The sequence below is a fragment of the Ovis canadensis genome, chromosome 4 (assembly GCF_042477335.2).
Source record: "Ovis canadensis isolate MfBH-ARS-UI-01 breed Bighorn chromosome 4, ARS-UI_OviCan_v2, whole genome shotgun sequence".
Classification (NCBI taxonomy): domain Eukaryota; kingdom Metazoa; phylum Chordata; class Mammalia; order Artiodactyla; family Bovidae; genus Ovis; species Ovis canadensis.
In genome coordinates, this window is record NC_091248.1 from 89,296,102 (window position 1) to 89,322,591 (window position 26,490).

A 26,490-nucleotide genomic window follows, 5' to 3' on the forward strand; every position below is an offset into this window, starting at 1 on the left:
TTACTGATGTATGAAAACGAATTCCCCAAATTTGAGAATCTTCAGTAAATCGATTTGACATTTGAAAATAAAGATCTCTTGCTTCTGCCTGCATCTTCGGCGCAAAAGATGAAGGATACCTGGCTATTTGGCAATCTGCGGGGTTGGCGGGGGCGGGGGCGGGGGTGGGGGTGGGGGTATTTACATAATCCTTAAACCAAATGTGGCCTTACAGTTCAGGAATCCTCTGAACACTCAAGGCCATTGTGGCCTAGGCAGTTAAGTGGCTTTCCCAGGAACCCAGGTATCCTATCTCACCTGCAGTTCCCCGCCCCCCCACTCCCTACCTAACCCTCTTTTTCTCCTACACCAAGCTCAAGCACCACCAGCTAGAGTGAAGGTCAAAGCTAACAAACTGCTATGTGGTCCGCCAGCTCTGAGGGTTCTCTCCTATCCCAGGGAGTTGTTAAATGTTGTTTATGAAAGGGCATTTGTGAACATTTTATTCCAAGGACAGAGGCAAGCCAAAAGATGATTTGGGTGGGTAGAGGTGAGGGAAAGAACACGTACAGGATAAAAAGCGCAGTTTCTTGGAGACTTGTCAGGAACTGAGAGTGGCGAGAGCGGGGGTGTAATTAAAAGCTGAGTCTAGACTGGAAAAGGCGCTGTACAGCACACAAGCAATGGAGGAGAAAAGTGGGTTCAACTGTTCTAAACCGCTTCAAAATGAATCCTGGCGGAGCCCTGCAGGGAGGCTCAGGCCACGGGTGGAGGGATACTTAGCGGCTCCCAGGAGGTGCAGGGGATGCGGGAAGCGCCAAGCTGGCACCGTACAACCAGCACTCTCCGCCGCTTTGCTTGCACTTCTTGATGGTCCACATACTCCCGGGCTGTCCCCACATCTTCCCCTCACCCTCTCCGAGCTCTCCGACTCCTCCCCCACCGCCTCAGCTCTCCCACCTAGCCCGCTAGAGGTCCCCGGTCCCGCTCCGCGCTCTGCCCGCTCCCAGCGCGCAGCCCCTAGTGGCGGGTCTTGCGAGGCCGGCCTCCGCGCGCCTCCCTCCCTCCATCTCCCTCCCTCCTCGCCGTGCTCCCCAGCCCTGCGCGATCCAGCTTGGGGAGGCGGGGAAGCTGCCCGAGCGCGACCGCAGCGGCAGCCACCCTGCAAGCCGCCAGCCGGAGGCACGGTCCCTAGGCCCTGGAGCCCGGGGAGGCCCCCGGGGAATCGGCACTGCTGGAGAGAGCTGCGAGGCCCGCCCCTGCCCGGCGCGGAGGGCGCGGAGGTGAGTCTGTTGGGGAGAGCGCCAGGCGCGGTGGCAGCTGCAGAGTTGGGGGTCAAGATGCGGTCGGTGCCAAGCGCTGCATGCCTCTTTCCCAGGATTCTGCGGCGTCCGCTCTGAGCTTCTGGGGTTCCCGATCGCCTGGTACCTTGAGGCAGGGAGTAGGGAGGGAGTCTGTTCCATGGATTCCGACCCCTACTTCCCCGAGCTCCCAGAAAGTCCTGGGGTTGGTTGGGCCCAGGGGAAGGGAGGCCAGGAGAGACACTGTCCCAGGTAGGATGTGGCCCAAGGGAACGAAGGGAAAGGACGTACAGGTTACCTTAACCTGCCTGATACTCTTCTATCCACTTTAGGTTCAGGCAGCGTATTTCACTGAAGATCCGGCAGCGCTGCTTTGCGAACGTGTATATCTTTCTAGTAGTCATTTTGTTTATCACCCAATGATGTGACGGTGGTGTGTTTAGGCCATTATGTGTTAGAAAGTAATTGGCCTCTTCTTTGAGTGTCCTAAATTATCTAAGCCCTGTATTCAGCCACAGCCAAAACTTGTTGAAAATTATGGCCTAAAAATCTTGCTCTTAAAATAGAGCAGAGAGATAAAGGGAATTTTTGTCGAGAGATTTCCAATTATTATCTTACTTACTGCCTTAGAGAAGGATTGGTGTCAGTTTTTGCTCCTCAGGCAGTGCATTTTTTAGATGGAAAAACTTGTTCCAGGTCATGGTTAATTATCACTCATCACCTTGAAAGTGGGAGAAGTAGAATTTCAACTCCTGCCCCACCCCCACCCTCTTGACTCTGATTGGATTCTAGTCCTGCTAACAACCCCCGCGCTGGGAGCCTTTTTAGTTCTCTGCAAACCACATCCCCGCCACACCCACACACTTTTTTCACCTATATTATTTCTTCATCGTGTTGATCTCCATTTATTTTTTCTTTCTCTAAGTCTCTTTATTTTTTAGTCTGCAGCTGTCTCTGTTTCTCTTCAGAAGAAAAATACCCATCCTAGAGATTTTGCAGGATATTTAGAAACATAATTTGAAAGGCTACAGTTTCTTTGTCTTAGCTAGTCAGACTTGGGAGGGGGGCAGTGTGAGGGGGTAGGGGGTGGAGAGGTGTTGAGGGAGTGAGACAATATCAGTAATGATGAATTGAGCAAATTGTGCAGAAAGGAAATGAAAGGCTATATATCCAGGTCACTTTTTATTATCTAGTGACATGGAAAACAGACTTATAGTGAGTGAGCAAAATTATATTTCAATACTGCAGTTTCAGTGAAGAACATATTCAGGGCATCAGGGAGATGCATTTATTCTGTGTTCAGCCAGGAACCATGACATTGACTTAACTATGACATTGATTTATCACCCCTTTTGGGCCTGTGGGCTTGCTGTCTTCATCAGCAAAATGAGGAATCTTTATTACATCTCTTTTGTCCATGACATTTTTGGATGCATTTGACAAAGGAAGAATATTTATCTTATTCTTACGTACTATGTGTCAGAAACTGTGGAGGGAGTGATGGACAAGACAAACATGGTTCTACCCTCAGGGAGCTGATTTTCCAGTCAGGAAAATAGTAATGAGGGAGTTGGTGATGGACAGGGAGGCCTGGCGTGCTGCAATTCATGGGTTCGCAAAGAGTCAGACACGACTGAGCGACTCAACTGAACTGAAAGAATAATTACATAAGAAAGGAAAATTAACAGGGGCTCAAAACAAAACAAACTTGGAGTGAATCATTTTACTGAAGAGACATGATAGCCTGTTCACAGGATAAGAAAGTGATTGGTCCTTTCTACGTCAAGAAAAGGATTCTGTGACTGGAACATAGGGAGGAACAGTCATACAGGATGATATTGAAGAGTTATACTGGGGCTAGCTAGTCCATTCAGAGCCTTCAGGTCAGGTTCATGTAGGTCAGAAAGGTGTGTGAGTGAGGGCTGAGTTGTGTCCAACTCTTTGTGGCCCCATGGACTATAGCCGGCCAGGCTCCTCTGTCCATGGAATTTTCCAGGCAAGAATAGTGGAGTGGATTGCCATTTTCTTCCCCCGGGATCTTCCTGACCCAGGGATTGAACCCATGTCTCCTGAATTGACAGGCAGATTCTTTACCACTACCACCGCCACCTGGGAAACCTGTAGCTCAGAAAGGTGACTGTAGTTCAAAATGAAACACGAGGCCATTGATTTTTAAGGAGGTGAAAGATATCATCTGATCTGCATTTTAAGACAATCTTAGCTGCTACCTGGAGAATGGTTTGGAAAGAAGCGAAGAAAGAAGTAGAGAGACCCACTAGAAAATGTCTGCAGAGTTCAGGTGAAAGATGAGAGAGACTTGGATTAAGCTGGTGTCATTGGAGAGAGATTTTTAAGAAATATTTTGGAAAACAGAAGTTGGTGTTGGGTTTTTACGTTAAGGGTGAGGGAAAGCAAGGACTTGAAGTTCACTTCTAGATTTCTGGCTTGACCAAATGATGGGTATGTGTGCTTAGTTGCTCAGTTTTGTCTGACTCTTTGCAATCCCATGGACTGTAACCTGCCAGGCTCCTCTGTCTATGGGATTTTCCAGGCAAGAATACTAGAGTGGGTAGCCATTCCCTTCTCTACGGGATTTTCCTGACCCAGGGATCGAACCCACGTATCCTGCTTTGCAGGAGGATTCTTTACCACCTCAGCTACCAGGGAAGCCCAAATGGTGGGTAATGATATCATTTACTGAGAGGAGAAAATTTGGATGAATGTGAATAGATCTGAGTAGAAAAAGCTGTTTCATTTTGAACCTGTTAAGTTTGAGATGTCTCTGAGGAGATCATAACAAAAGCTGCTTGGAAGGAGAAAAGGGATGGTGTCCAGGCCAGAAATGGACAGATGTCCTTTGATAGGTGAGATTGATAATGGTGAATTTAAGGTGAGCTGAGTTTTCAGATTTTTCTGTAGCAGCTTTCACCAACTTGAATACAGATAACAGTGAAAATGGATAGCTGGGTTCTTCCACAACTAGAGATTTTCCAAGTGGATGTGATGGAAAGGAACTATAACAGAATACCACTGCCTGGGTAGCTTAAACCACAGACATTTATTTCTCACAGTTCTGGAGGCTGGTGAGTCCCAGATCAAGACACTGGAAGATTCAGTCTGGTAGGGGCCCACTTCCTGGTTCATAGACTTCTCTCTGTGACCTCATGGTGGATGGGAAAAGAGAGCTCTCTGGGCTCTATTTTATCCAGTTGATAAGGGTTCCACTCTTGTGACCTAAACCCCTCCCAAAGGCTGTGCATACTAACACCCTCCCATTGGGAGTTAGGATTTCAACATATAGTTTGGTTAGGGTAATAAACATTTAGTGTGTAACAAGAGTCCATCTTTTTAAGTGAGTAATGATAAATACACACTGTGAAATCTAGGATAGATAAAGAAACCAGTAGAGTGAGAATATAGTAAACAGATCAGATTTCTCCTGCTATCTGGAATTATCAGTGTGAGTATTTAACTAAATTATTGGAAAGGCCAAGACATAGTGCTTGGAGATATCTGAGGTGAGGTGGAGGCAAAGATTCGTTGCCTTAGATGAAGGAAATGAGGCCATGAGACTAAATAGTTCATCCATTTGAATGATGAAATGGTCGGCAAACAACTGCTGGGGCAGAGAGGAAGACTGTGTTAGAATTGGGGGCCAAAGTCACTAGTAATGATGAATAAGCCAGAAATCAGTAGATGATAGCAGTGAGCATAGGGAGAGGATGTTTAACTTTGCCATGAGCTTCAAAGGAGCTTGGGGTTTGCAGGACAGAAGAAGAAAGGTTCAGTAAAGCCTGCAAAGTAAAAAATACACCAACCTCATTGCCTGGCCCCAGATAATTACTTTTTCTTGGTAACACATCCAAATCAGCAGGCTTTGAAAGTCATTAAGATCTCTGAGAACAACAGTCCTTTCAGAGTTATTATCATCCAACAATTAATGTTCTAGATGTTTGTGAAACAAATGTGGTTCTGTTTTATAAAATTAATATAGCACAATAGCTGCCATTCAGCCAGAGGAATGTCAAGGAAACGTCACAAAATTGAAAATCTTAGGAGGTAATGTATCTGAGTGTAATAGAATTCTCTTAGCTTGATGATATACTTCAGGTGGAAGCAGTGACAAATTTCTTCTTCTTGGGCTCTAAAATCACTGGATGGTGACTGCAGCCAGAAATTAGAAGACAGTTGCTTCTTGGAAGGAAAGCTATGACAAACCTAGACAGTGTATTGAAAAGCAAAGATATCATCTTGCCAACAAAGGTCTGTATAGTCAAGGATATGGTTTTTCCAGTACTCATGCATTGATGTGAGAGTTGGACCATAAAGAAGGCTGAGCACCGAAGATTTGATGCTCTTTAACTATGGTGCTGGAGAAGACTCTTGAGAGTCCCTTGGATAGCAAGGAAATCAAACCAGTCAATCCTAAAGGAAATCAACCCTGAATACTCACTGTAATGACTGATGCTGAAGCTCCAATACTTTGGCTACCTGATGTGAGCAACTGACTCCCTGGAAAAGAGCCTGATGCTGGGAAAGACTGAAGGCAGAAGGAGAAGAGGACGACAGAGGATGAGATGGTTGGATGGCATCACCGATTCAATGGACATGAACTTGAGCAACCTCTAGAAGGTGGTGAGGGGCAGGGAAGCCTGGTGTGCTGCAGTCCATGGGGTCGCAAAGAGTTGGACAAGACTTGGCAACTAAACAACAACAACAACATACTTCAGGGATTAAATGCATACATCAAGTCAAAGGTCCACTCAGGAAAACTGTGACCTTGAAATTTCAAGGAACCTGTGTACTACTTAAATCATACTGTTAAATAAAGCTCACAAATTTGAAGTGTCAAACTGTTAAATATAAGCTAGCAATTCCCATTATTATATAGCTATTAGTCTTAGAAACTAAGAGTTTTGCCAAGAGAATGCACTAGTCATAGCAAACACCCTCTTCCAACAACACAAGAGAAGACTCTACACATGGACATCACCAAATGGTCAACACCAAAATCAGATTGATTATATTCTTTGCAGCCAAAGATGAAGAAGCTCTATACAGTTAGCAAAAACAAGACTGGGAGCTGACCGTGGCTCAGATCATGAACTCCTTATTGCCAAATTCAGACTTAAATTGAAGAAAGTGGGGAAAACCACTAGACCATTCAGGGATGACCTAAATCAAATCCCTTATGAGTATACAGTGGAAGTGAGAAATAGATTTAAGGGACTAGATCTAATAGATAGAGTGCCTGATGAACTATGGATGGAGGTTCATGACTTTGTACAGGAGACAGGGATCAAGACCATCCTCAAGGAAAAGAAATACAAAAAAGCAAAATGGCTGTCTGAGGAGGCCTTACAAATAGCTGTGAAAAGAAGAGAAGCAAAAAGCAAAGGAGAAAAGGAAAGATATAAGCATCTGAATGCAGAGTTCCAAAGAATAGCAAGGAGAGATAAGAAAGCCTACCTCAGTGATCAGTGCAAAGAAATAGAGGAAAACAACAGAATAGGAAAGACTAGAGATCTCTTCAAGAAAATTAGAGACACCAAGGGAACATTTCATGCAAAGATGGGCTCGATGAAGGACAGAAATGGTATGCACCTAACAGAAGCAGAAGATATTAAGAAGAGGTGGCAAGAATACACAGAAGAACTGTATAAAAAAGATCTTCATGACCCAGATAATCACAGTGGTGTGATCACTCACCTAGAGCCAGACATCCTGGAATGTGAAGTCAAGTGGGCCTTAGAAAGCATCACTGTGAACAAAGCTAGTAGTTCGTGGAGGTGATGGAATTCCAGTTGAGCTATTTCAAATCCTGAAAGATAATGCTGTGAAAGTGCTGCACTCAGTATGCCAGCAAATTTGGAAAACTCAGCAGTGGCCACAGGACTGGAAAAGGTCAGTTTTCATTCCAATCCCAAAGAAGGCAATGCCAAAGAATGCTCAAACTACCACACAATTGCACTCATCTTACATGCTAATAAAGTAATGCTCAAAATTCTCCAAGCCAGGCTTCAGCAATATGTGAACGGTGAACTTCCAGATGTTCAAGCTGATTTTAGAAAAGGCAGAGGAACCAGAGACCAAATTGCCAACATCCGCTGGATCATGGAAAAAGCAATAGAGTTCCAGAAAAACATCTATTTCTGCTTTATTGACTATGCCAAAGCCTTTGACTGTGTGGATCACAAGAAACTGTGGAAAATTCTGAAAGAGATGGGAATACCAGACCACCTGACCTACCTCTTGAGAAATCTGTATGCAGGTCAGGAAGCAACAGTTAGAACTGGACATGGAACAACAGACTGGTTCCAAATAGGAAAAGGAGTACGTCAAGGCTGTGTATTGTCACCCTGCTTATTTAATTTATACGCAGAGTACATCATGAGAAATGCTGGGCTGGAAGAAGCACAAGCTGGAATCAAGATTGCTGGGAGAAATATCAATAACCTCAGATATGCAGGTGACACCACCCTTATGGCAGAAAGTGAAGAGGAACTAAAAAGCCTCTTGATGAAAGTGAAAGAGGAGAGTGAAAAAGTTGGCTTAGCGCTCAACATTCAGAAAACAAAGATCATGGCATCTGGTCCCATCACTTCACGGGAAATAGATGGGGAAACAGTGGAAAAAGTGTCAGACTTTATTTTGGGGGGCTCCAAAATCACTGCCAATGGTGACTGCAGCCATGAAATTAAAAGACGCTTACTCCTTGGAAGTAAAGTGATGAGTAACCTAGATAGCATATTCAAAAGTAGAGACATGACTTGCCAACAAAGGTCTGTCTAGTCAAGGCTATGGTTATCCAGTGGTTATGTATGGATGTGAGAGTTGGACTGTGAAGATAGCTGAGCGCCGAAGAATTGATGCATTTGAACTATGGTGTTGGAGAAGACTCTTGAGAGTCCCTTGGACTGCAAGGAGATCCAACCAGTCCATTCTAAAGGAGATCAACCCTGGGTGTTCTTTGGAAGGAATGATGCTAAAGCTGAAACTCCAATACTTTGGCCACCTCATGCGAAGAGTTGACTCGTTGGAGGACTCTGATGTGGGGAGAGATTGGGGGCAGGAGGAGAAGGGGACAACAGAGGATGATATGGCTGGATGGCATCATTGATTCGATGGACGTGAGTTTGAGTGAACTCTGGGAGTTGGTGATGGACAGGGAGGCCTGGCGTGCTGCAATTCATGGGGTCGTAAAGAGTCAGACATGACTAAGTGACTGAACTGAACTGAGTCTTAGAAATTAAAGAATTTTAGATTGAAAAGGACTGCACAGAGTCAAGTACAACTTTTTTAACAAAGGAAACTGAAATTCATAATAACAAGATGATTTCAGAAGCCTAGGCGTATTCTTTCTCGTTGATACCACATAAACAAAACTTTCTATAAATGCCATAGTTTTCTCATTTATTTAGTCTGTATCACCTGTTAAGATCACAGGAAAAGGTAAAGAAACTCTAGGGCCATTCTAGTCCAAGTCTGGGCCATGAAACTCTAGGGCTATGTGTATCACCTGGGGGCTTGGGAGAAAGGCAGGCTCCCAAGCCTCCTCCAGACCTAGAGAATCAGAATGTGGATTGTAGCAAGATCCTCAAGTGATCCTACCCACATTAAAGCTTGATAGTCGGTCCACCTGGAAACCCTTGTCTGCTCAGGTCAATGGAACCTATGATGCCTGAAGAATTGCGGAGAGAAGCCCCTAGTCAGACAGAAGGGACACTCTTACTGGAACACTCTGAAATTTGAATGTTATGAAATAACAGGAACAAAGTATGCTGTGCGGTGGGATGACACATTTTAAGGAATGGCACTGTCCTTTCCAAAAAATGAAGAGAGGAAATTGCAAAATAGTGAGTGGACCTTCTGAGACAGCTCAGAGCCTGCAAGGGAAAGGGCTGCATTCTCCAGTTTCCAGCATCCAGGGGCTGCTGTTAGTCTCTTGCTAGGATTATTTTTCATTATTACAAAAAAACAATGTGAAAAGAAATGTAACTGAGCATCAAAAAGTCATATCTGTTATCTCCAAATTCCCAAATGAGTATGTGGTTGAATCCTGCCTCTTTTGGTATAGTTGTTGTCAATCTTCGCTGCGAATTAAAGCACCTAAGGACATCATCTAAAATCCTGATGAAAAAATCTCTTAAAAAATTCAGGCTGAACCTTAGACTAATTAAATAAAAATCTGGGGTTCAGGGGTGGTGGTGACTGGGTATCACTATGTGGTAAGGCTCCTCAGGTCACTGGAGGGTGAAGCTGGAGTTGAGAACCACAGCTTTAGAAGGTTTTTCTCCATTGTGGAAAGAGGCAGCTCTGAGACGGAGATTTTGCCTCTCCACTTAAGCCAAGTAATAGATGCCTCTATTATACCCATAGTACCAAGCAGAATCAGCAAAAGACAGGCCACAATCTGCTGTGTGAAAGCCAGTGGGATGTTTAGGAAGAAGGATTGCAGGAAGAAGGATTTTTTTTTTTAAAGAAGCATATACTAGTTTAAAAAACAAAAAAGAGGCATATGCTCTCAGCAAGTTTTTATCAAAATTTGAGTAATAACAGTTATCGCTGGTGGGAATGTTCTAAAACTGGATTGTTGTGATGGTTACATAACTGTAAATATACTGAAAATTATTAATTTATACATTTTAAATGGATAGATTTCATGATATGTAAATTACACCTCCATAAAGCTTTTTTTAGTTGCTATATATTCTTCAGTATTTATAATTTGATCGTATTGTTTAGAAGACCAAGAAGCTAGTACTTGTTTGGTGTCACTGAAGTGTTAATACCTAGCTGAATGCCTGGTGGGTCAGGCTCAATAAGACACTGGATGGGGGAATGGTTGGGGATGGATGGTATCCTTATGACCTTTGGCTGTGGACAGATTTCTAAATTGATTCCAAAATAAATAAATTGATGTCAGTCATCAGAGATCCCTACAGTTGACAGCACCCAGTGGACACTGGTGCCTTTTCTAATCTGTTTATGGTATGGCATTGAAAGGGGAAACGGGTTTGTGTAGAAGCTAGAGTGCTAGACCTTTCATAGAAGATTATTTATTTGTAAGTTGCTACAACACAGGAGAACTTGTATTTGCTAGCCAGTAAAGATAGGTGTGAACTCCGGGAGTTGGTGATGGACAGGCAGGCCCGGCGTGCTGCAATTCATGGGGTCGCAAAGAGTCGGACATGACTGAGCAACTGAACTGAACTGAAAGATAGGTGTGGGCTTCTCTGGTGGCTCAGTCAGTAAAGAATCTGCCTGTAATTCAGGAGACCCAGGTTCAATCTCTGAGTGGAAAGATCCCCTGGAGAAGGAAATGGCAACTCACTCCACTATTCTTGCCTGGAAAATCCCATGAACAGAGGAGCTTGGCAGGCTACAGCCCATGGGGTCACAAGAGTTGAAAATGACTTAGTGACAAAACCACCACCACCGAACATAGGTGTCCTTATCTCAAAGTATAATCTGCAACACGTTATAAAATGGGGAGATTATATCAGCCATGATATAACCTGCTATTCCCAGCTTCATTTGGGAATATGACATACCCCCTTGTCATTCAGTTTGCATTGCTATGAGAGTCCAGGTATGCACAAGACCCCTGACTGTGCTTGATGTAACAGGCTTCCTTATAAGGTGGATGGAAGGATGTGTATAGCATCTTCTGTGGCCTAAACATAGAGGAAAAGTGGGTGAGTGGGGAGGTCTTAGAAGGATGTTGTTACTTTAATTTATTGAAGATCCTAAAATATTTTTATCAACTGAAGTGGTCAGGCAATATATTTTAAAAATTGAATTTCTAGACTAACCTAAATTTAACCAGAAAGCTTTTTTGCTTAAAATCTTCCTGCCATGAATTAGATTGCTTTCTTTCCCTAGTAATTTCAACATAATAAACATATAAAGTTTTGTTTTGGTGATTTAGGACCTAGAAATATCATAAAATTATACCCATATAAAGGTATATATTGAATACATACTGAGCCTAGGAAATATTTTGGGAGTTACTTATAATTTTGCATATCTCATTAAAATTCAGGTTATTTGAAAAGTCTGGAAGGCTTGGAATTAGTTAGCATTATTTTGCTATAATGCTATTATATTTCTTTTCTGAAAATTCTTCAGTTGGTTCTAGAAAATATGAACACAAAAAGACACTCAGATCCAAGTATGAAATATTAATGAATCATTTGTAATTACCATAGTTTATAAACAGAATTTCAAAGAATAAATCTGCATAGTTTTAATAAAATTACTGTTTCATAATTTGAGAGAATGATTTTTAAATGAGGATGCATATAAATTATCCAAGAGTTTCAGCTGAAAGAATTTAATAATCTGACTTAAGTGGATTTAAATATTCAAATGGTGAACAGTGGTTGGACTGCATTACATTAGGGCAGTTATTCTCAAACTTTAATGTGCATCAGAACCACCTGAGGACTTTTTATAACAGATTGCTGGGCTCCACCCCCAGGGATTCTGATTTAGGAGGTCTGGGATAGTGTCTAAAAATTCACATTTCAAACCAATTCCCAGTACTGCTGATACTGCTGGTTCAGGGACCATACTTGGACAACTGCTGTGTTAAGAAATCACATTCTGATTTTTCAAGCAGAATTGTAGCTTTGCTTCTGGGCTTGTCTAAAGGACTTACAAATTTCTTCCAAAAAATGAAAGCCTAAAAAAAGAAAGACCCCACCTCTTCCCTCAAAGAAATTCTTTATTGTTTTAAACAGGTGAAAGTGAAAGTGAAAATCGCTCAGTCGTGTCCGACTCTTTGCGACCCCATGGATTATACAGTCCATGGAATTCTCCAGGCCAGAATACTGGAGTGGGTAACCTTTCCCTTCTCCAGGTGATCTTCCCAACCCAGGGATCAAAGCCAGGTCTCCCACATTGCAGGTGGATTCTTTACCAGCTGAATCACAAGGGAAGCCCATAAACAGTTGGGTTTTATGTTTATTTAAATACTGAGAGACTGTAGAGGTTATCTTTTTGCAACTCAAAGATCATGATAGTAAAATCTCTAGTTTTATAAAATTAGATGGGGATATTTGATATATCATCTGAGGATTAAGCAGACATCTCCAGCAGCCGAGAACTTCTCCAGTAAAATAAAAAGGAGGGGAGAGGATCTATATAGGACTGCCAACTCAAACAACTTTTATCACTATCCTTTTATAAAAAACAGACATTTTGATCCCTAAAGTTAGTTCAGATATACTCTCAGAGGAAAAGACAATTTGGCAAATTGAATAATTTTATGAAAAACTCCCTACTGTATCCATATACGTTTTAATTGCTGTTGACCAGTGATAGCTTCATATTTGGGAGCCAGTACCCTAGTACTTTGAAAGTAAGGTCACAGAAAGCCAAATTTCATTTTGGGTCCTTGATGTTTTAAGCTAGAATGAACCTGTAGTGTACCTCCCTTGAAACATTCTGTGTAATTTTGAGATTATTTTGCAAGTACAATTCATATATATAGAATGATTTGAGGTAAGGAGACACCATATGACACTTTTCTCTCCCGGATTTTCTAGAATAACTATGCTCTGGTCATACTATCTAATTCTTTATTATATGCTGATATGAATTTGTTTTTCTTTCTCTTGCTTTTTAATTCAAGTATATCTTGTCTTTTCTTAAATGGAATGTAAACTTAAGTGTAAGCGCTGTGCTTCTCTTCTTTATATCTTCTGTGCAAAGTTCACAGTGGCCTGAATAAATTCATGCTGGACCATGGAAAAACAGATCTCCCTTTAGATTATAGTTGCATCACTCCTTATCAGTGGAAATGTACAATGTAAGGTATTTATGACTCTTGCTTTGTAAATAGGTAAACCTTTTTCAGCTGTTGACATTATTCACTTCTTATAACCCCATTAAAAAATATTTATTTATTTCGCTGCACAGGATCTTAGTTGTGGCATGTGGGATCTAGTTCCCTGACCAGGGATCGAATGCAGGGCCCCTGCATTGGAAGCTGAGTCTGAGCCATTGGACCAAGGGAAGTCCCTTATAACCCCATTTTTTATGAACATCACAATTGTAAACTTCAGCTCAGCTGTTAACTAAGTGATCCAAAATGATGGCTTACAGAATTGAAAGGAGATTCATGAGATTTTTACTCCAGTGTCTCAGCACCCATAGTTTGTGGAGAGGAGGTGCTTTTTAGGTCTGTGTACAGGTGAGTTCCACAGGACCCACACATATTTCTTGGCTCTTTTTTCCTCCCCTCTAGAAGCAGGATATACCTTCACAGTATTTGCAGTGCCCCCACAGAAAATGGGTTGCTACCTGGGGGTTCTTCAGGAATTACCCAGCAATCAATCATGATTTTTTTTTCATAGTATTAATAAAGTTATGTCTTTGGCTGGTTTTGATCTAAAATTTGGATTTACTGATGATTGATTAATAGCTATAAATCCAAACTATATAGCTTTGTCATTGTTGTTCAGTTAGTTCTAAGTCATGTCCAACTCTTTGCAACCCCATGGACACCAGGTCTCCCTGTCCCTTACTATCTCCCAGAGTTTGCCCATTTTATAGCTTTGGGTTTACCTAAAACTGTCTGAGCTATGATTCATACTTTATTTAGAGTTAGTATTTCTTTTGGAGAATAAAACTAATGGGTGACTTTTGGTGATCTTGATAGTTTTAAGATATCCCATACAATGTTTGCACTGCAGTGTTAGAATTAGCAGAGGTCAAAAGACTTATATGTGAAGCTGAGTTGTGTTAACTACAAAGTGCACTGTCTTTGATAAATTGCCAAAGTTCTCTAAGCCTCTGTTTCCTCATCTTTAAGATGGGCATAGTATGTACTTCACAGCCACCTGAGAATTAAATAAGGTAATATATGTGAAAATATTGCAAACTACGAAATAGTATGTGCCATCATCATATGCTTTCAGCAGTATACAAATAATCCATCTCTCAAATCCATTAAAAGTTGTTTTTTCTGCCTCGTGAATGCTTTTACATTACTTAAAACCTTGATGAGAAGAGTCTCATTTATTAGACCAACTTCTATTTATAGGCACAGTCATACTATTAAAGGGTTCAGTTAAAACTTGCCATTAGAAACACAATATGAATAAGGCCCAGACATGTTAGGACAGAGTCATCTATTAATATGTATAAGATACATGGTATTATGAGGTACCCAGAGATGACATTACTAGGCCCTAATGTATTTTTACTTGTTCACATTCTGATTTACAGAAGGGGTTTGAACTTACTTTGTAAAATAAGCAGATCAGCGATACTGTTTTTATTTTTGCTTTCATTTGAAAAGGTCTTAATCATCATGATTCTTGGATTTAAAGATTTTACAATTCTTACGTTTGGGGGGATGCTACAATCCCTACTCAGAAGAACTTGAGACTGGGATATAGGAAACTTGGTTTCCTGTGTGAGAGTCTAGTAACTCTCTTTATCCTTAGATAATATATATGACTAGGGGTAAGTCAGTCAGTTCACCTTGAATTGTTTAATGAAATGAGCATTGATTTAATTACTTCTGGTTTCTTTAACTGCTCCTGATTCTCTAAATACCAGGAATAACTCTTGGAGGATGCTGACAGTTTTGTACCACCTTAGTGCCTCTGATACCCTCTTCACCCCTGCTTTTCAGGGTGTGTGGGATCACCCCAAGGGAAAGCAAATAATTATTACCCCTTATAACTTGAAAAGTGTGAAATGAAACATGTAATAGACTAAAAAATAGTGAGTTTTCCCCTTTCCCAGGACCCAAGTTAGACATTGAGATGACTAGGTAATGCTAAGGAGCAATGACATGGCTGAAGAAGGAGAATATACTAATATGAACACCACCATCTCTCTTCCACCTTGCCACTACCCCCATATCTTTCTTTAATTCCTTACAGGCACCCAAATGATACATACCTTGCTAGATTGCCTGGGTTCTAATCCTGGTTTCTCTAGTTCCTCTTTTGTGATCTTGTACAAGTTATTTTCTGCATGTATCAGTTTTTTCGTCTGCAAAATTGGCATGACAGTATTAGTACCTATCTCATAGGGTAGTTGTGAGGATGCAGTCAGTTAATCTGTAAAGCACAGAGCTGGCACACAGCGTATGCTATATGAGTATCAGGTAGTATTATTATCTTTCTAAAGATTAATTCACTGATATATTTGGAGTCATTGAACATGTTCTATTTCTAGGATAAAAAGTTGAATTTTCCTGGCTCCAGTAATTTCAAATTCCAGTTACTAAAAACCAGAAAAACATGTTTTTTAAAAACATTCCACCTGTTCCTGTAAAATCCATTAAGTTCTCTGAAGAGATCCACATCTGCTGTTACTATAAAAGAAATTGAACATTACAGATAAAATGGAAGAGTGTTTTTCATTCAGACCTAACAGTGACACTGATTCATGGCCATCTCAATAGTATTCTTGATTTTTTTCTTTCTTTATTTTTTTTGAATAGTATTCTTGAGCAAGTTACTATAAATATGAACTTTGCAGGTGTTAGTCACTAAGAAAAGAATTTGACAGATTTTTTCCAGAAAAAAATAACTTCATTATATTCAAGGCAACCGATGTAAAAAAAGGGAAGAAAAAGATTTCATAAGTATTGTGTAATTTAAGACCATAAACACCTTACTAACCGCCTTTATACGGGAAAACTTTCTCGATGATAAGTTAATGAGACATAAGGTGGATGATAGAAGTCTATAGTGTTTAATTAATTCTTTATTATATTTTGATGGCTACTTTTCTGAAAATGGTAAACCCCAGATTTCATTTTTTTTAGTAGCTGATTTAGCTTACTCTTATCTAATAATAAAGCTCTTACTAGCTACTTACTAGCTACTGAGGTAGTCCCAAATGACTCTAGACAGTTTGGGGTTATAAATGGTTCTTTGGGTTTTACTATTGTTTGTCTTCTCTTGTCTCATGAGCTATGATGAATTGTCACAGTCCTTCTTTACCTCTAGTGGTATTTCTGACTTTGCTGCCTCTGGTCTGCTGGGAAACTGAATTTTCACACTGGTTGCAGCTGTATTTTTTTTAAAGTTCTCCCTTGCTGAAAACTTCACTGTCTTTCCTTTTGTGTGCTCTAGAGCCTTGCTGTTCAAAGAGGGGCCCCACAGACCAGCAACATTGGCATCACCTTATTAGAAATGCAGAATCTTGGGCCTCACTCCAGACTTACTGAATCAGAATCTGCATTTTAACAAGATTCTCAGATGATTCAAATGCACATTAAAATTGGAGAAGCTCCAATTTAGCACATCAACTTTGTGACAGTTCATTTTTCTATTTCAAGATCCATTTCTGGCTTACAAATTGTGTCTTGTGGTGTTTGATGTTATATAGCTTGCCAGATTGTTTTACCTCTAGAAACAGGGATGTTGTTATAACATCTAAAAGTGTGTTCATGTTTGGTAATAAGTAATTGATGAGTGCTTTATTTTCTCTCCCCTAGGATATCCCTGGTGATCTTGGAAGAGTCCATATCATGGAATCGATCTCCATGATGGGAAGCCCCAAGAGTCTTAGTGAAACTTTTTTGCCTAATGGGATAAATGGTATCAAAGATGCAAGGAAGGTCACTGTGGGTGTAATCGGAAGTGGGGATTTTGCCAAATCCCTGACCATTCGACTTATTAGATGTGGCTATCATGTGGTAATAGGAAGCAGAAATCCTAAATTTGCTTCTGAATTTTTTCCTCATGTAGTAGATGTCACTCACCACGAAGATGCTCTAATAAAAACAAATATAATATTTGTTGCTATACATAGAGAACATTATACCTCCCTGTGGGACCTGAGACATCTGCTTGTGGGTAAAATCCTGATTGATGTGAGCAATAATATGAGGGTAAACCAATACCCAGAATCCAATGCAGAATATTTGGCTTCATTATTCCCAGACTCCTTGGTTGTGAAAGGATTTAATGTTATCTCAGCTTGGGCACTTCAGTTAGGACCTAAGGATGCCAGCCGGCAGGTATGTATTTTTACATTTGATTCTTATTTAGCTGGTATTTTATACTTAAATAGGTAGACAAATATATACCTAAAAAATGAATTCTGATGCTCTCCCATGATTATCATTTTGAAAACTATGTATGAGCTCCTGAAGATTCGTGTCCTGACCTTATAAGGACATATTTCTATCCTCAAAATGATGTAAAAATCTGAGAAAATAACTTGAACTTTCTTATCATAATCAGCTAATTGAAGAAAAAGACAAGATTCGTAGATGAATAATGGGCCATCTCCTTACTTCCTCAAAAATTAAAACAATCTCAAACATGTCTCTTTTCTTTGCCTCTCTTCCTCCCACCCTTTCTTCCTTCCTCCTCCTTTCTTTGCAAACAAAAAGACGTAAACAGTGTTTGCCTATTTGGTAAACAGTGTTCCATTTCTGCTTTTATAAGTAAACACATAGAGTAGTGCACCTTAAAAATCTTTCAAAAGTGTAGTTATGCATTATATTGGAGCAAGATGATAAAATACTTTTATCATTTTTGCCCATAAAGACAGTTGATTAGATGTCTTAGAAAATAAATTCAAGTATTTACAGCACTGTGTGCTGCCTGTCATGCTTCCCTGGTGGCTCAGCAGTAAAGAATCTGCCGGAAATGCAGGAGACACCAAAGACATGGTTTCAATCCCTGGGTGGGGAAGATCCCCTGAAGGACGGCATGGCAACCCACTCCAGTATTCTTGTGTGGAGAATCCCCATGGACAGAGGAGCCTGGCGGGCTATAGTCCCTGGGGCCGCAAAGAGTCAGACATGACTGAGTAACTGAAGCTCAGCACAGCACAGCATGCTGCATGAGAGAGTCATGATTAACTACTCATTTTCAGGTGTTTAATTTGGTGTTTAGTAATTCAGGTGTTTAGTAAAAGAATATGTACTTTCCTAGAGACTGTTCTGAAGCCTTTTTTTCTTTTGCATATCCACCACGGTTTAGCGATAGATCAAATCAAGTAAATGAGAGATAGACCTGAATGTAATCCTTTGCCCGAATTAGTGATAATTTTAATATTCAACAAAATAAATTATGGAACAAGAGATTGTTCAATGTGAAATACAGAAAGAGTTTCATGTGTATCTTGTGCCTTTACATATGTTTGATTTATTCTTTTAGGTAAATTAGAAAGTTTTATAATTTTTAGTGTTTTTCCCTAATGAATTAAATAAAAAACTTTAATTGACCATTGTCACACCTGTAATAAACTGAGAATGCCTTTCCTTATTTCTTTCATATATATTTCTCTACCTTCACTGTTCCATTGTAGAAGTTCTAACAGTATAGACTTTTTCATTTACATGGCTAATGTTAGATAAAATTAATAATCCTAAGAAGTCTACATTATTTCCATTATATAACTAGGTTTAGCAGGCAAGAATTTCAATGTGGTCTGTTCCAGAGCATGTGTATAAACATCTTCAGGTATATATTTAGGAATTTGTTTTCCCTGAACATCACTCAGAGATTTTATAGCAAACTTTTTCTAACACTAATCCAGGTTCTAACACTACTCCAGCATGAACTTGGTGTTCAACAAATATTTGTTGACTTCTCAACCGTATTACAATATATAAGAGTATTTGGTAGCTTGAAAGCCCACCCCCACCCCTACTGATCTCAATCACATCAAACGGCAGTTACTTTTACTATTTAAATTAACTAAGCCTAATAATGCCATTTTTTCCCCACCAAATATATTATCCTCATTTAAAGATGAAAGAATTTCATAATTCTGACCAATGAAGTAATATACCTGAGATTATCCATGGTGTTGGTGAATTGGTTTCTAAGCCAGAAGGTAAACTTTATAAATAGTATAGCATCATGACATAATTTAGAAGTTTTCATTGCAAATTCAACCATCTCATGCTCATTCACCATACTCATCTTTTCCCTTACTGAATAGCCATAAAGTGTATTGCTTGCAATCACTCTGGCAGAAGCACTGCAGTCCTAGAACGAAGCCGTCCACCAAAGCCTGGAGAACCAGCCCCAGCCCATCTGCAGGAGTGTGGGAGCTGGATGGGGGAGGGGCACGGCCAGCAGCTTGAATTCCACCTAGACTACTGAAGAGAAGACCTTACTTACTTTATCTGTTCAGAAGCACGTGGTTTAGAAATTTTTCTTCCTGCTTCCCTTCCCCTGAGGACTTGGTCCCAGGTTCATGCTAGATTTTTCTGCATTTTCATTTCATGTCATCAAAGCTAGCAAGGACTTTGTTGTTTTTTTACAATACTATTTTAACCTATAAATAAACAGATTAATAAATTAACAAATGCTTTATCACCTTAGTTTTTTGTATCACTCAAGGTCATCATATGTGATGCTCCATGGATTAAATGGATTAAATGGATTAAATGTGATTATTACCATTTTTATAAGCAACCATGGTAATGATGAGTCTTCTGGTTTTTTCCCACAGGTTTATATATGCAGCAATAATATTCAAGCTCGACAACAGGTTATTGAACTTGCCCGTCAATTGAATTTCATTCCCGTTGACTTGGGATCATTATCATCAGCCAGGGAGATTGAAAATTTACCCCTGCGACTATTTACTCTCTGGAGAGGGCCAGTGGTGGTAGCCATAAGCCTGGCCACATTTTTCTTTCTTTATTCTTTTGTCAGAGATGTGATTCATCCCTATGCTAGAAACCAGCAGAGTGACTTTTACAAGATTCCTATTGAGATTGTGAATAAGACCTTGCCCATAGTTGCCATTACTTTGCTGTCCCTGGTCTACCTGGCAGGTCTTCTGGCAGCTGCTTATCAGCTTTACTATGGCACCAAGTATAGGAGATTTCCACCATGGTTGGAGACCTGGTTACAGTGTAGAAAACAGCTTGGATTATTAAGCTTTTTCTTCGCTTCAGTCCATGTTGCCTACAGCCTCTGCTTACCAATGAGAAGATCGGAGAGATACTTGTTTCTCAACATGGCTTATCAGCAGGTATGGAGCAAGTTTGATATTTATCTGATGCTAGTAAAATACTTGATTAGTATAATTTATAAAAACTAAGATTTAATATAGTGTAAAACTTTACATACTTTTAGCTCAGTTGGTAAATCATCTGCCTGCAATGCAGGAGACCTGGGTTCAGTTCCTGGGTCAGGAAGATCCCCTGGAGAAGGAAATGGCAACCCACTCCAGTATTCTTGCCTGGAGAATCCCGTGGATAAAGGAGCCTGACAGGCTACAGTCCATGGGATCGCAAGAGTTGGACACGACTTGGCGACTAAACCACCAAACCATCACCACCACCAAAACTTTACATACTTTGTAATAGAAATGTTGGTATATTTAGGGAGGGGAAAGAATTATTCTTTAAACAAGGTTTTTGCATAGAATTATATGGCTAATTCAGAATAATTTATAGTTAAAGCTTCTGTCATCCCTTTCTCTGAAGAATAAAAGCAGAGAAGTGAAGAGTTGGGTTTTATTTTCCTTTTTTGTTACAACTGCAGTGATTACTTTCAGCATCAGTTAATTCTTTTATAATTGGCCATGTTCCGTGAAATAATAAGGCAGCCTTTAGTAAACACATACAATAAAATTAAGCCTAGTGAAAATATGAAAAAGAATAGCAAGTCAGGATTGCTGGGTTTTGTTATCAACAAGCAAGAAAGGTACTGGTTCCTCAGGTGAAGCTTCTCTGGCACTTAACTTGTAAAGAAAATCTCAGAGAGAGCCTCGTAGAATTGGCTTGATGATGGCATAGACTCTGATTTTCCTCAACAATTTCCATTCAGTAAATATCAGGGATTTCACTGAAGCTCTTTGATGTAGCATTTTTCAGTGAAAGATGAGCACAATATACCAAACACACGTGTAAGAGCTTTTGCATTTTATAAGGAAACAAAGCATTATGGTCCAAGTGTGTAGCATCCAGCAATTATACTTGTTTCAACAATAAAACCTAAAATAACTTGAAAAAAAATTACTAGATTGATGTTCTTTAAGCCATTTTCTCTAAAAACCACTTCACTTAAATGAATGGTAGGCTTTGATATCTACTCTACCAGCTTCCTCACCTCCTTCAAGTCTTCAGTTTGTTGACAAAAATAATAAATGATCAATAATCAGATTAGAAGAGAATTTTATCCACACCAAGCTGAAGTCGATAACCTGGGAAACAACCTCTCAGTAACTCTGAGGGGACTGCTCTGAAGAGGCAGGGAAGGAGCCAGAATGTATATGAACTTTTTAGCTAGGAAATAAGTGTGGTCAAACTTACATCCTTGATAAAGGATTACTGCTAATCACAAAAAACAGATATTTCAAGTTAATAATTTCAGTGTTTTTCTATGTATTGGAAGATGCAGGAATCTGGGGTCATTGAAATTCTCCCAGAGGTATGCATCTTAACTATCTAGGGGCCAATATTTCATAGCCCAGAAAGCCTCATCCGTCTGTTTTCCTCCTGAATTCTCCTCATGGCCCATTGTGAACTGGGGCCCAAAGGGCCCATTAAACCCTTTATAAAACTTGATGGTGGGCAGCATTCTTGTTTTTAATGGTATAGCTGATGTACAATGTATATTTGTACATAAGACAGGCTGTTCTTAGTTAATAAAGTTCAAACCAAATCATGTATGAGCCAGAATGACTTTCCCATACCTCAGAATGTGAAAATTTTTCCCATCAAGTCCTTATCTCCTCAGCGAGGCTCTCATTGGACACTGTTTTACATTCTGCCACCTGCTTCTGACTCAACCCTGGCACTCCCAGCCTCTCCTCCTTCCCCTGCTGTACCTTCTCTTTGTTCAATAGTATTTTCCACCTTCTAACACATTTTGTGTTCCTTATTTAGTGTTCTCTGACTTCTCTCATCAGAATGTAAGTTCACAAGAGGAGGAGTCTTTGTCCATTTTGCTTACTGATATATGCATAATGCCTGGAACTGTGTCTGACACATTGTAGACGCTCAAAAAACATACTCATGGAATGAAGGGGTGAATTGGGAGGACAGGTATTAATAGAGAGCTACAGGTTGTAGGCTCCAGGTTTACTGGGTTATGCTGCTATTCTGTATTGTCGTATAGACGCCCAATGAGATAGTAAGAACCTTTTCTCCACAGAGGAGCTCTGTGGCTTCTTTCAGAATGTCGGTATTGATTACTTCAGTGAACTAGTGGCTAAGAAATAGCTTTTCTCTCTTTTTGTTAAACTTCAGGTATGGTTACCTCAACTAAACTTCAGTTTGGTTACCTGGAAGTGGACAAAAAGTAAAGCTGGTATTAAGTTAGAACCTGTTTTCCTTGAATAGATCAAATCTTCAACCCAAGGAATCCAAACCTTGATTTATACTCTTAATTATACTGTTTGCATGTAAACAGACAATTCTAAAAGTAGTTCCTATCCAGAATCTGACATATTCAGAGTTAAAGTATGGCTTGATTATATGTGCATTATCAATGTAAGGGGAAGACATTTGGAAAAGTACTGCATGAGGCAACTAGACAGTTGAAAAGTATATTAATGAGGTCATTCAAGTAGATAAATATTTGTGCTCCGTAAGGCTTTATCCTCAGGGCAATTTCAACTTCCTGGGGAAAAGAAGGTAAGAAGAAAGAAGTAAATCAATATATAAATATTCTGTGAGAAAGGAAGGAACAAAATTTAGAAATCCCCTGCTTGGATTCTAAATTGAACTAAGGCCAGAATATTCAACCAAGTTGAAACCAACTTCTAAAAGTACCGGAAAACTGCCACTACTTCTTTAGTCTCCCTCTGGAACCAACCACTCAGTATTTCAGTGTTGGGACTCCAGAGTCCATGTCAGCACAATGTATTACAAATGTGTCAACTACCCTTATCACATATGGGTGAGGAAGGAGAGGACCTTAGTTCTCTTTCTGTTTAACTCTCTCTTCTCTTTCCCACACACCTGGAACAAATACCATCCAGTAATAGGTTCTCCATAACAGTTCATTAAATTGAATTAGTGCAACTTAAATATGTCTGTATATGACACATTCTTAGGCCAAGAGTGAACTCTGTGCTGAATCAGTTAATGTTCTACCAAACAAAGGAAATTCACATTTGCTTTCTTGTTAGGTTCATGCAAATATTGAAAACTCTTGGAACGAGGAAGAAGTCTGGAGAATTGAAACGTATATTTCCTTTGGCATAATGAGCCTTGGCTTACTTTCCCTCCTGGCAGTCACCTCTATCCCTTCAGTGAGCAATGCTTTAAACTGGAGGGAATTCAGTTTCATTCAGGTACATGGTGTTTGTTTGGTGAGGGGATGGGTGGTACAGAATTTTAACTACAATTAAGTACAATTAAATTTTAAATATGTTCCTTATGAAAGAATGCCTCTGGGACTGCTGTTTATGCAAGTAGCTCGTGGAATATATGCTGCTAGAGGCCACGTTAGGACCATTCTGGTTTAGTTAGTAAAAGACGAGTACAGGACTTTACTGGAAGGTTTTGATAGCACTGCCTACTATGTTATAGATACAGGTTATTTTAAAAAGGAATAGAAAGTAGGAGGTGAGTCAGCTTAAATCAAATTTAATACCAAAGTCAATGTATTATTGGCCAGCTGAACAGAGACTTATTTTATATTCTGAGTCATCTTAATCTGTCTAGAAAAGTTTCATTAGTTGTAATTCAAGTGGAGAGAAGCTCAGTCTGAATATTTTAAAGGAAATGTGTATATACACACAAACACAAGCAGTAACAAAACTAGGTTAATGGATTATGACAAGCAACCAGCCTTATGAATCTTGTTAGTATATGTATTTAGTACATCAGTTGTATACATATGTGTATGAGGGATTTCAAAATAACATTTGTTGTATGATAAGTTAAACATTCACTTTCTCTAGTAATAGCTCTTTAATGAATTTGCATATTTTTAAAATACATAATTCAAATTTAGACCCTTCCTAAATTATCATAACAACCATTTGGTTGTTTCCAAATGGTTTATAGCACAACATGCAGATGAGTGGCATCTGGTGGTACACTAACTTTTGGTTGTTTTGGGGTTTTGTTTTTTGCCTATTTGCTTGTGTGTGTGTGTGTTTTTTTTTTAAGTGGTCTAAAAACCTCATTCAGAATAAAGGGCCTATCCCTCATCTAAATTAATTTTTCCTTTTTGAGGGAAATAAAATGTGAATATTTTCCCAACTGCTAGTTTAATCCCACCTGAAAAGAAATACAAGGCACTCTGATAAAAGGTGCTAGACAGGTGCAAAGTATCATGATAAGTTTAGAGGAGTAATTGCAAGCAGAACAATTTTCTGCTAGAGATTTAATCCTTCTCCAGCGAAGTTAGACTTTACATTACTATGCTGATAGACTGCTACATTTTGTGTGACTTAGACCACTTCTCAACAAGCAGTTAAATATAATAAAGAGAACTCAAAATGCTGAACTGCTCGATTTTTAAACTGTCAACTTTTTAACAAAATACTCTTATAATCTCATTCAATATGGTCAGTAAAACCATTTGAAATTCTTTTTATGTTACACATTAATACTATAAGATTTTTCATATTTATGTTCAACTATATGTGTGTATACCTATGAGAATGCTCTTTAGCATTTAATTATATGCATGTGTATATATGTATACATATATTACACATGTAATATATGTACTATATTATATATAGTATATATACACACTCACATACATTTTAAAAAACATACACAACTGGTAGAAATGTGGAGAACCTTTAAAAGAAGTTTTCCAATTTTTATCAGTATCCTTAAGGAAAAGCCAGATGTTTTGACCAGTAATCCCACTATTAGAAATCAGTTCTAAGGAACTAAACCAAAATATAAAAGAGGGCTTAAAGTGACATTATATAATAGTTGAAGAAGGTAAAAAAAACAGTAAATGATCAACAAAAAGGAATGGTTAGGTAAATTATAGCACATCCATTCAGTAGAATACCTTTTCAATTAAACTCATGTTTTCATGTTTAATGACATGAGGAAAAGCTCTAGATGTGATAAATAATCAGAATATTAGAATATATGTAATTTGGCCTTATTTGTGTAAAACAGTGTGCACATAAATGTGTAAGAAATATATGAAAATGTTAAAATTGTTTAAGTCAGTAGATAACAAAGAGTAACGCAATAATTTAAGATAAAGTTGTGTTTTCAAAATATAAACATAGTATATCTGGATGGATTAATTTATGAGTTTGAATAATAATTTTGCTTCTTGTTCTCTTTCTCTTTCTTCTTCCCCTGTCCCAAGTCTACCCTTGGATATGTTGCTCTGCTCATAAGTACTTTCCATGTTTTGATTTATGGATGGAAACGAGCTTTTGAAGAAGAGTACTACAGGTTTTATACACCACCAAACTTTGTTCTTGCTCTTGTTTTGCCCTCAATTGTAATTCTGGGTAAGATTGTTTTACTCCTTCCATGTATAAGCCAAAAGCTAAAGCGAATTAAAAAGGGCTGGGAAAAGAGCCAATTTCTAGAAGAAGGTATTGGAGGAGCAGTTCCTCATCTCTCACCAGAGAGGGTTACAGTAATGTGATGATAAATGGTGCTCCCCGCTGCTATATGAAGTTCTCATGCCATTATTTTTATAACTTCTTTTATCTTCACTTGCAAGTGCACTGTCAAACTGCTGTGGGCTGAAACCTGTTCAATGGGATCTCAACTGAATTAATGGTAGAATTTTCTTCCAATTTGTTTTCCCTAATGTCACATTTTTGCCAATATGAATTTTTGTAGTCAATTTATGTTGAAACATAGGTATGTTTTGTTTTGTATAATTGTAATGCTATTGTTATTTTAATAAACTTTATTCCATAATCAGGCAGAAATATTTGTAGTTAATAGTACAGATACAACATAATGTTAAAAAAAAAAAACTGTGCAAACCAGCAGAACTTCAAGTTTTAATATAATGTGATGGATATTTTTTCCTGGAGCTTAAGTAAGATTCTAATTATTATTCAGCTTAAGAAATAAAACTGCATAACATACATTATTTTTAAGAAGGGACACCTTAGGTTAGCATCTAGGTAAGAGTATATGTTAACATCCCTATATTTCTTTCAAAGATAGGGTTTGAACCAATGTGATCTGTGAACAAACACAAAGAGACAAACTGAACTTGAAATTTTATTTAAAACGCATTGTAGACATGAAATATATACTGATAATGTATACCTCATGAAAAGTTTTATTCTTTATCTTGTT

The 26,490-nt window shown here is 39.2% G+C and overlaps 1 protein-coding gene across 1 annotated transcript; it reads left to right on the forward strand.

The window, feature by feature from the left end:
* The first annotated feature begins 983 nt into the window (after positions 1 to 983).
* Positions 984 to 26,111, forward strand: STEAP2 (STEAP2 metalloreductase). Its single transcript, XM_069586807.1, has 5 exons — positions 984 to 1,262; positions 16,750 to 17,274; positions 19,731 to 20,258; positions 23,367 to 23,531; positions 25,532 to 26,111. Exons 2-5 carry the CDS (start codon positions 16,783 to 16,785, stop codon positions 25,817 to 25,819), a joined length of 1,473 nt encoding a protein of 490 aa, XP_069442908.1. The 5' UTR covers positions 984 to 1,262; positions 16,750 to 16,782; the 3' UTR covers positions 25,820 to 26,111.
* The last annotated feature ends 379 nt before the right edge of the window (positions 26,112 to 26,490 follow it).